At 37.5% G+C, this 17,500-nt stretch overlaps 1 protein-coding gene across 1 annotated transcript in view; it reads left to right on the top strand.

Moving 5' to 3' along the window:
- Nucleotides 1-17,500, top strand: part of LOC116937374 (uncharacterized) — a 23,228-nt gene that overhangs the window by 5,674 nt on the left and 54 nt on the right. The window contains exon 4 of the mRNA XM_076064323.1: nucleotides 14,429-17,500. This exon is cut by the window's right edge and continues 54 nt beyond it. Coding sequence (XP_075920438.1) covers nucleotides 14,429-15,375 — 947 coding nt within the window. The 3' untranslated portion in view covers nucleotides 15,376-17,500. The remainder of the gene's footprint in view (nucleotides 1-14,428) is intronic.

Here is a 17,500-nt window from a genome sequence, read left to right as displayed (position 1 = left end):
ATAGTGTAGTGTATAGTAGTGTAGTGTATAGTGTAGTGTATAGTGTAGTGTATAGTAGTGTAGTGTATAGTGTAGTGTATAGTAGTGTATAGTGTAGTGTATTGTGTAGTGTACAGTAGTGTAGTGTATAGTGTAGTGTATAGTAGTGTATTGTATAGTAGTGTAGTAGTGTATAGTGTAGTTTATAGTAGTGTAGTGTATAGTAGTGTAGTGTATAGTGTAGTGTATTGTGTAGTGTATAGTAGTGAAGTGTATAGTGTAGTGTATAGTAGTGTATAGTGTAGTGTATAGTGTAGTGTATAGTGTAGTGTATAGTAGTGTAGTGTATAGTGTAGTGTATAGTGTAGTGTATAGTGTAGTGTATAGTAGTGTAGTGTATAGTGTAGTGTATAGTAGTGAAGTGTATAGTGTAGTGTATAGTGTAGTGTATAGTAGTGTATAGTGTAGTGTATAGTGTAGTGTATAGTGTAGTGTATAGTGTAGTGTATAGTGTAGTGTGTAGTAGTGTATAGTAGTGTAGTGTATAGTGTAGTGTAGTGTGTAGTGTATAGTGTAGTGTATAGTAGTGTAGTGTATAGTGTAGTGTATAGTAGTGTAGTGTAGTGTATAGTGTAGTGTATAGTGTAGTGTATAGTGTAGTGTGTAGTGTAGTGTATAGTGTATAGTGTAGTGTATAGTAGTGTAGTGTAAAGTAGTGTAGTGTATAGTGTAGTGTATAGTGTAGTGTATAGTAGTGTAATGTATAGTAGTGTATAGTGTAGTGTATAGTGTAGCGTTTATTGTAGTGTATAGTAGTGTAGTGTATAGTGTAGTGTATAGTAGTGTAGTGTATAGTGTATAGTAATGTAGTGTATAGTAGTGTAGTGTATAGTAGTGTAGTGTATAGTAGTGTAGTGTATAGTAGTGTAGTGTATAGTATAGTGTATAGTGTAGTGTATAGTGTAGTGCATAGTGTAGTGTATAGTAGTGTAGTGTATAGTGTAGTGTGTAGTAGTGTATAGTGTAGTGTATAGTAGTGTAGTGTATTGTGTAGTGTATAGTGTAGAGTGTATTGTATAGTGTAGTGTATAGTGTAGTGTAGTAGTGTATAGAGTAGTGTATAATGTAGTGTATAGTGTAGTGTATAGTAGTGTAGTGTATAGTGTAGTGTATAGTAGTGTAGTGTATAGTGGTTTAGTGTATATTAGTGTAGTGTATAGTAGTGTATTGTAGTGTATAGTGTAGTGTATAGTAGTGTAGTGTATAGTGTAGTGTATAGTAGTGTAGTGTACAGTGTAGTGTATAGTGTAGTGTACAGTGTAGTGTATAGTAGTGTAGTGTATAGTAGTGTATAGTGTAGTGTCTAGTGTAGTATATAGTGTAGTGTATAGTGTAGTGTGTAGTGTAGTGTATAGTAGTGTAGTGTATAGTGTAGTGTATAGTGTAGTGTACAGTGTAGTGTATAGTAGTGTATAGTCTAGTGTATAGTGTAGTATATAGTGTAGTGTATAGTAGTGTATAGTGTAGTGTATAGCAGTGTATAGTGTAGTGTATAGTGTAGTGTATAGTGTAGTGTATAGTGTAGTGTATAGTAGTGTAGTGTATAGTGTAGTGTATTGTGGAGTGTACAGTAGTGTAGTGTATAGTGTAGTGTATAGTAGTGTAGTGTATAGTAATGTAGTGTACAGTAGTGTAGTGTATAGTGTAGTGTATAGTAGTGTAGTAGTGTATAGTGTAGTTTATAGTAGTGTATAGTGTAGTGTATAGTAGTGTATAGTGTAGTGTATAGTAGTGTAGTGTATAGTGTAGTGTATAGTAGTGTAGTGTATAGTGTAGTGTATTGTGGAGTGTACAGTAGTGTAGTGTATAGTGTAGTGTATAGTGTAGTGTATAGTGTAGTGTAGTAGTGTATAGAGTAGTGTGTAGTGTAGTGTATAGTGTAGTGTATAGTAGTGTAGTGTTTAGTAGTGTAGTGTATAGTGTAGTGTATAGTATTGTAGTATATAGTGTAGTGTATAGTGTAGTGTGTAGTGTATAGTGTATAGTGTAGTGTATAGTAGTGTATAGTGTAGTGTAGTGTATAGTGTAGTGTATAGTGTAGTGTATAGTAGTGTAGTGTACAGTGTAGTGTATAGTGTAGTGTATAGTGTAGTGTATAGTAGGGAAGTGTATAGTAGTGTAGTGTATAGTGTAGTGTATAGTAGTGTAGTGTATAGTAGTGTATTGTATAGCAGTGTATAGTGTAGTGTATAGTAGTGTATAGTAGTGTAGTGTGTAGTGTAGTGTATAGTGTAGTGTATAGTGTAGTGTATAGTAGTGTATAGTGTAGTGTATAGTAGTGTAGTGTATAGTGTAGTGTATAATGTAGTGTATAGTAGTGTAGTGTATAGTAGTGTAGTGTACAGTAGTGTAGTGTATAGTGTAGTGTATAGTAGTGTATTGTATAGTAGTGTAGTAGTGTATAGTGTAGTTTATAGTAGTGTAGTGTTTAGTAGTGTAGTGTATAGTGTAGTGTATTGTGTAGTGTATAGTAGTGAAGTGTATAGTGTAGTGTATAGTAGTGTATAGTGTAGTGTATAGTGTCGTGTATAGTGTAGTGTATAGTAGTGTAGTGTATAGTGTAGTGTAGTGTGTAGTGTATAGTGTAGTGTATAGTAGTGTAGTGTATAGTGTAGTGTATAGTAGTGTAGTGTATAGTGTAGTGTATAGTGTAGTGTAGTGTGTAGTAGTGTATAGTAGTGTAGTGTATAGTGTAGTATAGTGTGTAGTGTATAGTGTAGTGTATAGTAGTGTAGTGTATAGTGTAGTGTATAGTAGTGTAGTGTATAGTGTAGTGTATAGTGTAGTGTAGTGTGTAGTAGTGTATAGTAGTGTAGTGTATAGTGTAGTATAGTGTGTAGTGTATAGTGTAGTGTATAGTAGTGTAGTGTATAGTGTAGTGTATAGTGTAGTGTATAGTGTAGTGTATAGTGTAGTTTATAGTGTAGTGTATAGTAGTGTAGTGTATAGTGTAGTTTATAGTGTAGTGTATAGTAGTGTAGTGTATAGTGTAGTGTACAGTAGTGTAGTGTATAGTGTAGTGTATAGTGTAGTGTATAGTAGTGTAGTGTATAGTAGTGTATAGTGTAGTGTATAGTGTAGCGTTTATTGTAGTGTATAGTAGTGTAGTGTATAGTGTAGTGTATAGTAGTGTAGTGTATAGTGTAGTGTATAGTAATGTAGTGTATAGTAGTGTAGTGTATAGTAGTGTAGTGTATAGTAGTGTAGTGTATAGTATAGTGTATATTGTAGTTTATAGTGTAGTGCATAGTGTAGTGTATAGTAGTGTAGTGTATAGTGTAGTGTGTAGTAGTGTATAGTGTAGTGTATAGTAGTGTAGTGTATAGTGTAGTGTATTGTGTAGTGTATAGTGTAGTGTAGTAGTGTATAGAGTAATGTATAGTATAGTGTAGTGTATAGTAGAGTAGTGTATAGTAGTGTAGTGTATAGTAGTGTAGTGTATATTAGTGTAGTGTATGGTAGTGTATTGTAGTGTATAGTGTAGTGTATAGTGGTGTAGTGTATAGTGTAGTGTATAGTAGTGTAGTGTACAGTGTAGTGTATAGTGTAGTGTACAGTGTAGTGTATAGTAGTGTAGTGTATAGTAGTGTATAGTGTAGTGTCTAGTGTAGTATATAGTGTAGTGTATAGTGTAGTGTGTAGTGTAGTGTATAGTAGTGTAGTGTATAGTGTAGTGTACAGTGTAGTGTATAGTAGTGTATAGTGTAGTGTATAGTGTAGTATATAGTGTAGTGTATAGTAGTGTAGTGTATAGTGTAGTGTATAGTGTATAGTGTAGTGTATAGTAGTGTAGTGTATAGTGTAGTGTATAGTAGTGTAGTGTATAGTGTAGTGTATTGTGTAGTGTACAGTAGTGTAGTGTACAGTGTAGTGTATATTAATGTAGTGTATAGTAGTGTAGTAGTGTATAGTGTAGTGTATAGTAGTGTAGTGTATATTGTAGTGTATAGTGTAGTGTAGTGTATAGTAGTGTAGTGTATAGTAGTGTGGTGTATAGTGTAGTGCATAGTGTAGTGTGTAGTGTATAGTGTAGTGTATAGTGTAGTAGTGTATAATGTAGTGTATAGTAGTGTAGTGTATAGTGTAGTGTATAGTGTAGTGTGTAGTAGTGTATAGTAGTGTAGTGTATAGTGTAGTGTAGTGTGTAGTATATAGTAGTGTAGTGTATAGTGTAGTGTATAGTGTAGTGTATAGTGTAGTGTATAGTAGTGTAGTGTATAGTGTAGTGTATAGTGTAGTGTATAGTGTAGTGTGTAGTAGTGTATACTAGTGTAGTGTATAGTGTAGTGTATAGTGTAGTGTATAGTGTAGTGTAGTAGTGTATAGAGTAGTGTGTAGTGTAGTGTATAGTGTAGTGTATAGTAGTGTAGTGTTTAGTAGTGTAGTGTATAGTGTAGTGTATAGTATTGTAGTATATAGTGTAGTGTATAGTGTAGTGTGTAGTGTATAGTGTATAGTGTAGTGTATAGTAGTGTATAGTGTAGTGTATAGTGTAGTGTATAGTGTAGTGTATAGTAGTGTAGTGTACAGTGTAGTGTATAGTGTAGTGTATAGTGTAGTGTATAGTAGGGTAGTGTATAGTAGTGTAGTGTATAGTGTAGTGTATAGTAGTGTAGTGTATAGTAGTGTATTGTATAGCAGTGTATAGTGTAGTGTATAGTAGTGTATAGTAGTGTAGTGTGTAGTGTAGTGTATAGTGTATAGTGTAGTGTATAGTGTAGTGTATAGTGTAGTGTATAGTAGTGTATAGTGTAGTGTATAGTAGTGTAGTGTATAGTGTAGTGTATAATGTAGTGTATAGTAGTGTAGTGTATAGTAGTGTAGTGTACAGTAGTGTAGTGTATAGTGTAGTGTATAGTAGTGTATTGTATATTAGTGTAGTAGTGTATAGTGTAGTTTATAGTAGTGTAGTGTTTAGTAGTGTAGTGTATAGTGTAGTGTATTGTGTAGTGTATAGTAGTGAAGTGTATAGTGTAGTGTATAGTAGTGTATAGTGTAGTGTATAGTGTCGTGTATAGTGTAGTGTATAGTAGTGTAGTGTATAGTGTAGTGTAGTGTGTAGTGTATAGTGTAGTGTATAGTAGTGTAGTGTATAGTGTAGTGTATAGTAGTGTAGTGTATAGTGTAGTGTATAGTGTAGTGTAGTGTGTAGTAGTGTATAGTAGTGTAGTGTATAGTGTAGTATAGTGTGTAGTGTATAGTGTAGTGTATAGTAGTGTAGTGTATAGTGTAGTGTATAGTAGTGTAGTGTATAGTGTAGTGTATAGTGTAGTGTAGTGTGTAGTAGTGTATAGTAGTGTAGTGTATAGTGTAGTATAGTGTGTAGTGTATAGTGTAGTGTATAGTAGTGTAGTGTATAGTGTAGTGTATAGTAGTGTAGTGTATAGTGTAGTTTATAGTGTAGTGTATAGTAGTGTAGTGTATAGTGTAGTGTACAGTAGTGTAGTGTATAGTGTAGTGTATAGTGTAGTGTATAGTAGTGTAGTGTATAGTAGTGTATAGTGTAGTGTATAGTGTAGCGTTTATTGTAGTGTATAGTAGTGTAGTGTATAGTGTAGTGTATAGTAGTGTAGTGTATAGTGTAGTGTATAGTAATGTAGTGTATAGTAGTGTAGTGTATAGTAGTGTAGTGTATAGTATAGTGTATATTGTAGTTTATAGTGTAGTGCATAGTGTAGTGTATAGTAGTGTAGTGTATAGTGTAGTGTGTAGTAGTGTATAGTGTAGTGTATAGTAGTGTAGTGTATAGTGTAGTGTATTGTGTAGTGTATAGTGTAGTGTAGTAGTGTATAGAGTAATGTATAGTATAGTGTATAGTAGTGTAGTGTATAGTAGTGTAGTGTATAGTAGTGTAGTGTATATTAGTGTAGTGTATGGTAGTGTATTGTAGTGTATAGTGTAGTGTATAGTGGTGTAGTGTATAGTGTAGTGTATAGTAGTGTAGTGTACAGTGTAGTGTATAGTGTTGTGTACAGTGTAGTGTATAGTAGTGTAGTGTATAGTAGTGTATAGTGTAGTGTCTAGTGTAGTATATAGTGTAGTGTATAGTGTAGTGTGTAGTGTAGTGTATAGTAGTGTAGTGTATAGTGTAGTGTACAGTGTAGTGTATAGTAGTGTATAGTGTAGTGTATAGTGTAGTATATAGTGTAGTGTATAGTAGTGTAGTGTATAGTGTAGTGTATAGTGTATAGTGTAGTGTATAGTAGTGTAGTGTATAGTGTAGTGTATTGTGGAGTGTACAGTAGTGTAGTGTATAGTGTAGTGTATAGTAGTGTAGTGTATAGTAATGTAGTGTACAGTAGTGTAGTGTATAGTGTAGTGTATAGTAGTGTAGTAGTGTATAGTGTAGTTTATAGTAGTGTATAGTGTAGTGTATAGTAGTGTATAGTGTAGTGTATAGTGTAGTGTATAGTGTAGTGTATAGTAGTGTAGTGTATAGTGTAGTGTATAGTAGTGTAGTGTATAGTGTAGTGTATTGTGGAGTGTACAGTAGTGTAGTGTATAGTGTAGTGTATAGTAGTGTAGTGTATAGTAATGTAGTGTACAGTAGTGTAGTGTATAGTGTAGTGTATAGTAGTGTAGTAGTGTATAGTGTAGTTTATAGTAGTGTATAGTAGTGTAGTGTATAGTGTAGTGTATTGTGTAGTGTATAGTAGTGAAGTGTATAGTGTAGTGTATAGTGTAGTGTATAGTAGTGTATAGTGTAGTGTATAGTAGTGTAGTGTATAGTGTAGTGTATAGTGTAGTGTGTAGTAGTGTATAGTAGTGTAGTGTATAGTGTAGTGTAGTGTGTAGTGTATAGTAGTGTAGTGTATAGTGTAGTGTATAGTGTAGTGTATAGTGTAGTGTATAGTAGTGTAGTGTATAGTGTAGTGTATAGTGTAGTGTATAGTGTAGTGTGTAGTAGTGTATACTAGTGTAGTGTATAGTGTAGTGTATAGTGTAGTGTATAGTGTAGTGTAGTAGTGTATAGAGTAGTGTGTAGTGTAGTGTATAGTGTAGTGTATAGTAGTGTAGTGTTTAGTAGTGTAGTGTATAGTGTAGTGTATAGTATTGTAGTATATAGTGTAGTGTATAGTGTAGTGTGTAGTGTATAGTGTATAGTGTAGTGTATAGTAGTGTATAGTGTAGTGTAGTGTATAGTGTAGTGTATAGTGTAGTGTATAGTAGTGTAGTGTACAGTGTAGTGTATAGTGTAGTGTATAGTGTAGTGTATAGTAGGGTAGTGTATAGTAGTGTAGTGTATAGTGTAGTGTATAGTAGTGTAGTGTATAGTAGTGTATTGTATAGCAGTGTATAGTGTAGTGTATAGTAGTGTATAGTAGTGTAGTGTGTAGTGTAGTGTATAGTGTAGTGTAGTGTATAGTGTAGTGTATAGTAGTGTATAGTGTAGTGTTTAGTAGTGTAGTGTATAGTGTAGTGTATAGTAGTGTAGTGTATAGTAGTGTAGTGTACAGTAGTGTAGTGTATAGTGTAGTGTATAGTAGTGTATTGTATAGTAGTGTAGTAGTGTATAGTGTAGTTTATAGTAGTGTAGTGTTTAGTAGTGTAGTGTATAGTGTAGTGTATTGTGTAGTGTATAGTAGTGAAGTGTATAGTGTAGTGTATAGTAGTGTATAGTGTAGTGTATAGTGTCGTGTATAGTGTAGTGTATAGTAGTGTAGTGTATAGTGTAGTGTAGTGTATAGTGTAGTGTATAGTAGTGTAGTGTATAGTGTAGTGTATAGTAGTGTAGTGTATAGTGTAGTGTATAGTGTAGTGTATAGTGTAGTGTAGTGTGTAGTAGTGTATAGTAGTGTAGTGTATAGTGTAGTATAGTGTGTAGTGTATAGTAGTGTAGTGTATAGTAGTGTAGTGTATAGTGTAGTGTATAGTAGTGTAGTGTATAGTGTAGTGTAGTGTGTAGTAGTGTATAGTAGTGTAGTGTATAGTGTAGTATAGTGTGTAGTGTATAGTGTAGTGTATAGTAGTGTAGTGTATAGTGTAGTGTATAGTAGTGTAGTGTATAGTGTAGTGTATAGTGTAGTGTATAGTGTAGTGTATAGTGTAGTTTATAGTGTAGTGTATAGTAGTATAGTGTAGTGTACAGTAGTGTAGTGTATAGTGTAGTGTATAGTGTAGTGTATAGTAGTGTAGTGTATAGTAGTGTATAGTGTAGTGTATAGTGTAGCGTTTATTGTAGTGTATAGTAGTGTAGTGTATAGTGTAGTGTATAGTAGTGTAGTGTATAGTGTAGTGTATAGTAATGTAGTGTATAGTAGTGTAGTGTATAGTAGTGTAGTGTATAGTAGTGTAGTGTATAGTATAGTGTATATTGTAGTTTATAGTGTAGTGCATAGTGTAGTGTATAGTAGTGTAGTGTATAGTGTAGTGTGTAGTAGTGTATAGTGTAGTGTATAGTAGTGTAGTGTATAGTGTAGTGTATTGTGTAGTATATAGTAGTGTAGTGTATAGTGTAGTGTATAGTGTAGTGTATAGTGTAGTGTATAGTAGTGTAGTGTATAGTGTAGTGTATAGTGTAGTGTATAGTGTAGTGTGTAGTAGTGTATACTAGTGTAGTGTATAGTGTAGTGTATAGTGTAGTGTATAGTGTAGTGTAGTAGTGTATAGAGTAGTGTGTAGTGTAGTGTATAGTGTAGTGTAGTGTATAGTAGTGTAGTGTTTAGTAGTGTAGTGTATAGTGTAGTGTATAGTATTGTAGTATATAGTGTAGTGTATAGTGTAGTGTGTAGTGTATAGTGTAGTGTATAGTAGGGTATAGTGTAGTGTATAGTGTAGTGTATAGTGTAGTGTATAGTAGTGTAGTGTACAGTGTAGTGTATAGTGTAGTGTATAGTGTAGTGTATAGTAGGGTAGTGTATAGTAGTGTAGTGTATAGTGTAGTGTATAGTAGTGTAGTGTATAGTAGTGTATTGTATAGCAGTGTATAGTGTAGTGTATAGTAGTGTATAGTAGTGTAGTGTGTAGTGTAGTGTATAGTATATAGTGTAGTGTATAGTGTAGTGTATAGTGTAGTGTATAGTAGTGTATAGTGTAGTGTATAGTAGTGTAGTGTATAGTGTAGTGTATAATGTAGTGTATAGTAGTGTAGTGTATAGTAGTGTAGTGTACAGTAGTGTAGTGTATAGTGTAGTGTATAGTAGTGTATTGTATATTAGTGTAGTAGTGTATAGTGTAGTTTATAGTAGTGTAGTGTTTAGTAGTGTAGTGTATAGTGTAGTGTATTGTGTAGTGTATAGTAGTGAAGTGTATAGTGTAGTGTATAGTAGTGTATAGTGTAGTGTATAGTGTCGTGTATAGTAGTGTAGTGTATAGTGTAGTGTAGTGTGTAGTGTATAGTGTAGTGTATAGTGTAGTGTATAGTAGTGTAGTGTATAGTGTAGTGTATAGTGTAGTGTAGTGTGTAGTAGTGTATAGTAGTGTAGTGTATAGTGTAGTATAGTGTGTAGTGTATAGTGTAGTGTATAGTAGTGTAGTGTATAGTGTAGTGTATAGTAGTGTAGTGTATAGTGTAGTGTATAGTGTAGTGTAGTGTGTAGTAGTGTATAGTAGTGTAGTGTATAGTGTAGTACAGTGTGTAGTGTATAGTGTAGTGTATAGTAGTGTAGTGTATAGTGTAGTGTATAGTAGTGTAGTGTATAGTGTAGTGTATAGTGTAGTGTATAGTGTAGTGTATAGTGTAGTGTATAGTAGTGTAGTGTATAGTGTAGTGTACAGTAGTGTAGTGTATAGTGTAGTGTATAGTGTAGTGTATAGTAGTGTAGTGTATAGTAGTGTATAGTGTAGTGTATAGTGTAGCGTTTATTGTAGTGTATAGTAGTGTAGTGTATAGTGTAGTGTATAGTAGTGTAGTGTATAGTGTAGTGTATAGTAATGTAGTGTATAGTAGTGTAGTGTATAGTAGTGTAGTGTATAGTATAGTGTATATTGTAGTTTATAGTGTAGTGCATAGTGTAGTGTATAGTAGTGTAGTGTATAGTGTAGTGTGTAGTAGTGTATAGTGTAGTGTATAGTAGTGTAGTGTATAGTGTAGTGTATTGTGTAGTGTATAGTGTAGTGTAGTAGTGTATAGAGTAATGTATAGTATAGTGTATAGTAGTGTAGTGTATAGTAGTGTAGTGTATAGTAGTGTAGTGTATATTAGTGTAGTGTATGGTAGTGTATTGTAGTGTATAGTGTAGTGTATAGTGGTGTAGTGTATAGTGTAGTGTATAGTAGTGTAGTGTACAGTGTAGTGTATAGTGTAGTGTACAGTGTAGTGTATAGTAGTGTAGTGTATAGTAGTGTATAGTGTAGTGTCTAGTGTAGTATATAGTGTAGTGTATAGTGTAGTGTGTAGTGTAGTGTATAGTAGTGTAGTGTATAGTGTAGTGTACAGTGTAGTGTATAGTAGTGTATAGTGTAGTGTATAGTGTAGTATATAGTGTAATGTATAGTAGTGTAGTGTATAGTGTAGTGTATAGTGTATAGTGTAGTGTATAGTAGTGTAGTGTATAGTGTAGTGTATAGTAGTGTAGTGTATAGTGTAGTGTATTGTGTAGTGTACAGTAGTGTATAGTGTAGTGTATAGTAATGTAGTGTATAGTAGTGTAGTAGTGTATAGTGTAGTGTATAGTAGTGTAGTGTATATTGTAGTGTATAGTGTAGTGTAGTGTATAGTAGTGTAGTGTATAGTAGTGTGGTGTATAGTGTAGTGCATAGTGTAGTGTGTAGTGTATAGTGTAGTGTATAGTGTAGTAGTGTATAATGTAGTGTATAGTAGTGTAGTGTATAGTGTAGTGTATAGTGCAGTAGTGTATAGTGTAGTGTATAGTGTAGTGTATAGTAGTGTAGTGTATAGTGTAGTGTATTGTGGAGTGTACAGTAGTGTAGTGTATAGTGTAGTGTATAGTAGTGTAGTGTATAGTACTGTAGTGTACAGTAGTGTAGTGTATAGTGTAGTGTATAGTAGTGTATTGTATAGTAGTGTAGTAGTGTATAGTGTAGTTTATAGTAGTGTATAGTAGTGTAGTGTATAGTGTAGTGTATTGTGTAGTGTATAGTAGTGAAGTGTATAGTGTAGTGTATAGTGTAGTGTATAGTAGTGTATAGTGTAGTGTATAGTAGTGTATAGTGTAGTGTGTAGTAGTGTATAGTAGTGTAGTGTATAGTGTAGTGTAGTGTGTAGTGTATAGTAGTGTAGTGTATAGTGTAGTGTATAGTGTAGTGTATAGTAGTGTAGTGTATAGTGTAGTGTATAGTGTAGTGTATAGTGTAGTGTATAGTGTAGTGTGTAGTAGTGTATAGTAGTGTAGTGTATAGTGTAGTGTATAGTGTAGTGTATAGTGTAGTGTAGTAGTGTATAGAGTAGTGTGTAGTGTAGTGTATAGTGTAGTGTATAGTAGTGTAGTGTTTAGTAGTGTAGTGTATAGTGTAGTGTATAGTAGTGTATAGTGTAGTGTAGTGTATAGTGTAGTGTATAGTGTAGTGTATAGTAGTGTAGTGTACAGTGTAGTGTATAGTGTAGTGTATAGTGTAGTGTATAGTAGGGTAGTGTATAGTAGTGTAGTGTATAGTGTAGTGTATAGTAGTGTAGTGTATAGTAGTGTATTGTATAGCAGTGTATAGTGTAGTGTATAGTAGTGTAGTGTGTAGTGTAGTGTATAGTGTAGTGTATAGTGTAGTGTATAGTGTAGTGTATAGTAGTGTATAGTGTAGTGTATAGTAGTGTAGTGTATAGTGTAGTGTATAATGTAGTGTATAGTAGTATAGTGTATAGTAGTGTAGTGTACAGTAGTGTAGTGTATAGTAGTGTATTGTATAGTAGTGTAGTAGTGTATAGTGTAGTTTATAGTAGTGTAGTGTTTAGTAGTGTAGTGTATAGTGTAGTGTATTGTGTAGTGTATAGTAGTGAAGTGTATAGTGTAGTGTATAGTAGTGTATAGTGTAGTGTATAGTGTCGTGTATAGTGTAGTGTATAGTAGTGTAGTGTATAGTGTAGTGTAGTGTGTAGTGTATAGTGTAGTGTATAGTAGTGTAGTGTATAGTGTAGTGTATAGTAGTGTAGTGTATAGTGTAGTGTATAGTGTAGTGTAGTGTGTAGTAGTGTATAGTAGTGTAGTGTATAGTGTAGTATAGTGTGTAGTGTATAGTGTAGTGTATAGTAGTGTAGTGTATAGTGTAGTGTATAGTAGTGTAGTGTATAGTGTAGTGTATAGTGTAGTGTAGTGTGTAGTAGTGTATAGTAGTGTAGTGTATAGTGTAGTATAGTGTGTAGTGTATAGTGTAGTGTATAGTAGTGTATAGTGTAGTGTATAGTAGTGTAGTGTATAGTGTAGTGTATAGTGTAGTGTATAGTGTAGTTTATAGTGTAGTGTATAGTAGTGTATAGTGTAGTGTACAGTAGTGTAGTGTATAGTGTAGTGTATAGTGTAGTGTATAGTAGTGTAGTGTATAGTAGTGTATAGTGTAGTGTATAGTGTAGCGTTTATTGTAGTGTATAGTAGTATAGTGTAGTGTATAGTAGTGTAGTGTATAGTGTAGTGTATAGTAATGTAGTGTATAGTAGTGTAGTGTATAGTAGTGTAGTGTATAGTAGTGTAGTGTATAGTATAGTGTATATTGTAGTTTATAGTGTAGTGCATAGTGTAGTGTATAGTGTATAGTAGTGTAGTGTATAGTGTAGTGTGTAGTAGTGTATAGTGTAGTGTATAGTAGTGTAGTGTATAGTGTAGTGTATTGTGTAGTGTATAGTGTAGAGTGTATTGTATAGTGTAGTGTATAGTGTAGTGTAGTAGTGTATAGAGTAATGTATAGTATAGTGTAGTGTATAGTAGTGTAGTGTATAGTAGTGTAGTGTATAGTAGTGTAGTGTATATTAGTGTAGTGTATAGTAGTGTATTGTAGTGTATAGTGTAGTGTATAGTGGTGTAGTGTATAGTGTAGTATATAGTAGTGTAGTGTACAGTGTAGTGTATAGTGTAGTGTACAGTGTAGTGTATAGTAGTGTAGTGTATAGTAGTGTATAGTGTAGTGTCTAGTGTAGTATATAGTGTAGTGTATAGTGTAGTGTGTAGTGTAGTGTATAGTAGTGTAGTGTATAGTGTAGTGTACAGTGTAGTGTATAGTAGTGTATAGTGTAGTGTATAGTGTAGTATATAGTGTAGTGTATAGTAGTGTAGTGTATAGTAGTGTAGTGTATAGTGTAGTGTATAGTGTATAGTAGTGTAGTGTATAGTGTAGTGTATAGTAGTGTAGTGTATAGTGTAGTGTATTGTGTAGTGTACAGTAGTGTAGTGTATAGTGTAGTGTATAGTAATGTAGTGTATAGTAGTGTAGTAGTGTATAGTGTAGTGTATAGTAGTGTAGTGTATATTGTAGTGTATAGTGTAGTGTATAGTAGTGTAGTGTATAGTAGTGTGGTGTATAGTGTAGTGCATAGTGTAGTGTGTAGTGTATAGTGTAGTGTATAGTGTAGTAGTGTATAATGTAGTGTATAGTAGTGTAGTGTATAGTGCAGTAGTGTATAGTGTAGTGTATAGTGTAGTGTATATTATTGTAGTGTATAGTGTAGTGTATAGTAGTGCAATGTATAGTGTAGTGTATTGTGTAGTGTATAGTGTAGAGTGTAGTGTATAGTGTAGTGTGGTAGTGTATAGAGTAGTGTATAGTGTAGTGTATCGTGTAGTGTATAGTGTAGTGTAGTAGTGTATAGAGTAGTGTATAGTGTAGTGTATAGTAGTGTAGTCTATAGTGTAGTGTATAGTAGTGTATAATAGTGTAGTGTATAGTGTAGTGTATAGTAGTGTAGTGTATAGTAGTGTAGTGTATAGTGTATAGTAGTGTAGTGTATAGTAGTGTAGAGTAGTGTAGTGTATAGGGTAGTGTATACTGTGCTGTATGGTGTAATGTATAGTGGTGTAGTGTATAGTGTAGTGTATAGTAGTGTAGTGTATAGTGGTGTAGTGTATAGTAGTGTAGTGTATAGTGTAGTGTATAGTAGTGTAGTGTATAGCGGTGTAGTGTATAGTCGTGTAGTGTATAGTGTAGTGTATATTAGTGTAGTGTATAGTAGTGTATAGTAGTGTAGTGTATAGTAGTGTAGTGTATAGAGACTCCTATAGACTCATAGAGACTCCTATAGACCCACAGAGACTCCTATAGACCCGTAGAGACTCCTATAGACCCGTAGAGACTCCTATACACCCATAGAGACTCCTATAGACCCACAGAGACTCCTATAGACCCATAGAGACTTCTATAGACCCGTAGAAACTCCTATAGACCCACAGAGACTCCTATAGACCCATAGAGACCCATGAAGGCCCACACTACAACGAAACTACGTTTAATGTTACCATCTGCCAGCTGTAAGGCCCCAACTGAGCAACCCCTCCCCCCCGAACCTAAGGTCGCGAAGCCGACGCCATCGTCAAAGAAGAGTTCCCGCCCGGCGAGATATCGAGCGTCTTCCCTTCCCCGCTCCCCCCGGCGGCGGCCGCCGATCGCCGCCCCTTCAAGCACGAGTTCCCGCCCGGCTTGCCATCGAGCGTCTTCCCTTCCCCGCTCCCCCCGGCGGCGGCCGAGGTCGAGGTGGTCCTGGAGGAGGCCGACCGCGGCGGAGGCCGGCAGGCGGCCGGGGGCGGCCGCCGGAAGGCCCCGAGGGCCAAGGGCTACCCCTGCCCCGAGTGCGTCGGCGCCTTCACGTGCCCATCGGCGCTGAGGACCCACGCCCTCACCCACACGGGCGAGAGGCCGCACGCCTGCGGCGCGTGCGGCGCCGGATTCGCCCGCCCCTCGGCCCTCAAGAGGCACATGATGTCGAGGCACGGCACGGCCCCGGCCAGGCCTCCGAGGCCTCGCCCGGGGGCCCTCGAGAGCGGCCGCTTGCCGGCGGCGGCGGCGGAGCGCGGCACCGCCGCCGAGGAAGACGAGGAGGACGAGGGGGACGAGGAGGACGAGGAGGAGGACGAGGAGGACGAGGAGGATGAGGAGGAGGAGGAGCGTCCGTCCGTGGAGTGCCCTGCCTGCGGCAAGGCCTTCCGCCAGCCGTCGGCGCTGAGCGTCCACCTCAGGACGCACTCGGGCGAGGAGGGCCGGGCCCACCGCTGCGTGGCGTGCAGCCGGGACTTTGTGAGCGTGTCGGCGTTCAAGGACCACGCCCTGACCCACGGCGGCCGCCGGCTGCACCGGTGCCCGCTGTGCTCCAAGAACTTTGCCAGGCCGTCGGCGTGCGCCCGCCACCTGGCCACGCACGACGCCGGGAGGCCGCACAAGTGCTTCGTGTGCGGCGGGAATTTCGCCGACCCGTCGAACCTCGACCTGCACGTGAGGTGCCTCCGGCACTACAGGTCCTAGGCCTGGATGTTGAGGCGCCTGAGGCACTACAAGTCCTAGGCCTGGACATTGAGGCGCCTGAGGCACTACAGGTCGTAGGCCTGGACATTGAGGTGCCTGAGGCACTACAGGTCGTAGGCCTGGACATTGAGGCGCCTGAGGCACTACAAGTCCTAGGCCTGGACATTGAGGTGCCTGAGACACTACAATTCACACAACCTCACACACACACACAACAACAACAACCGCCATTCGCCACTAAGCGGCGGTGATGTCACCACGACGCTTGTGCCAGGCCATCTGCACATTGAGGCTACCACGTGAAGTGTCGAACGCCCGCTGGCAGGAGGTCACGGGGCAGACCCAGCAGGTGCCACGGGTCGACTGACTGAGATGACTGGCTGATGCACCACCTGTGCCTCCTACTGTGCCAACCTGCTGTGCTTTAGCCACCCGGCGCTCCGCTCGTTGTTGTGAGCGTCGCTCCTCCGCCCTCCGTTGTTGTTGGAGGGCGACTACCTCCAACTGCCCAGTAGCGTCCTTCACGAGCCTCCTCCACAGAGGCCGATCTTGACACCGCTGGTACCGGTCATCGGCAAGTCTGCTCAGCTCTACGTCCTCCTGTACCACATCACTCCATCTCTACTCTAGCCCGTGCCGCGCCCGTTTAGCCCCCTCGATCCAGCTGAACAACAGCTATAAGAATAGGTTTTACCCTTTCTGGAAATTTAAACAGTTGTGTTAAGATGTTAAAACACCGAACTGAAACTTTTTGCAAGGAATCTTGCCTGCATCAACCACATATTTGTGGTGAACATACGAACAAAGCAACACGCTCTGGTAGTACATGATGATGATGATGATGATGCATCGTCTTCGAAACTGATTGGTCCACACCAGAGACGGCTTTCTTTAGAGCCTCGTCTCACTAACGGCGCTAGACCAGAGGACGCCAAAAGGCGAGCAGCACAAAGACGAAGCTTTCGTGACTGCAGGGATTCATGAGGCTATCCACACAAACAAACACAGAGACAATTTCAACCGAGAAGATGGATTCTGGCTTAGCAATCATTGGAAGGATTTGATAAACTAATTTCGGGTCTCGATTTAAAGCTTTCGTGACTGCAAGTATTCATCTTCTTTGGTTCTTTTGGTAAAGTCACGTAGAATGAGAATAAAATAATAAATTGATAGAATAAAATAACACAATAATATTCTCACGACATTTCGGCCACAACACAAGCGGCCTTCATCAGGTGAAGGGACGAGACTATCTGGTAGGACAGCGCTGGAGTGAAAAAGCCACGCTCAGATCACGACCTTTAAGCTGTGTGAGAAGAAACAAAGTGCATTGACAAAGCAATTAGCATAGAATTTAGCATTGAAATGGCTGAGTGATTAGCTTGTGACTGGTCACGGAAATGGCTATGTTAAAGTTAAAGCATACACATCCGCAGAGGCACCCCTTGACAAAGGAATTAGCATAGAATTTAGCATTGAAATAGCTAAGTTAAAGCATACACATCCGCAGAGGCACCCCTTGACAAAGGAATTAGCATAGAATTTAGCATTGAAATAACTGAGTGATTAGCTTGTAACTGGTCACAGAAATAGCTATGTTAAAGTCAGAGCATACATATTCACCGAGGCACCTAGTACAAATCAAACAGGAGAATTTAGCATTGAAATAACTAGGCGAATTTAGCATTGAAATAACTGAGTGATTAGCTAGTGACTGGTCACAGAAATGGCTATGTTGAAGTCAAGGCCTACACATCTGAGCTATTCACAGTAACTGGGTATACAATACAATGTATAATGAATACTATATAGTGAACCAATAAAAAACTAAAATATAAATTACCTTAATGTTATCAATAAACTCTATATTCTCCAATCAGCTAAGCTACCAAAAATAAGTCGTTATATATCACAATGCTATATGGCGAAAAAATGGGTGGATTCTTACCCTCAACTTTAGCAACATGGATAGCTACGGGCCCCTTTCAGACGGACGAGTTCATCCATGGTCGGAAGGGAGACGTGACTTTACCGAAAGAACCAAAGAAGATAATTTCGGGTCTTAATTGATTGTTCATGCTTACGGTGGCTTTCAGACCGCATCCATTATTTTCGTCTCCCCCCT

Source organism: Petromyzon marinus, unplaced genomic scaffold (genome assembly GCF_048934315.1).
Source record: "Petromyzon marinus isolate PM22_M1 ecotype Great Lakes invasive population unplaced genomic scaffold, UKy_Petmar_22M1.pri1.0 PM_Scaffold_38, whole genome shotgun sequence".
NCBI lineage: Eukaryota > Metazoa > Chordata > Hyperoartia > Petromyzontiformes > Petromyzontidae > Petromyzon > Petromyzon marinus.
Note: the sequence above shows the minus strand (reverse complement) of the source record. Positions and strands in the feature narration are given on the sequence as shown.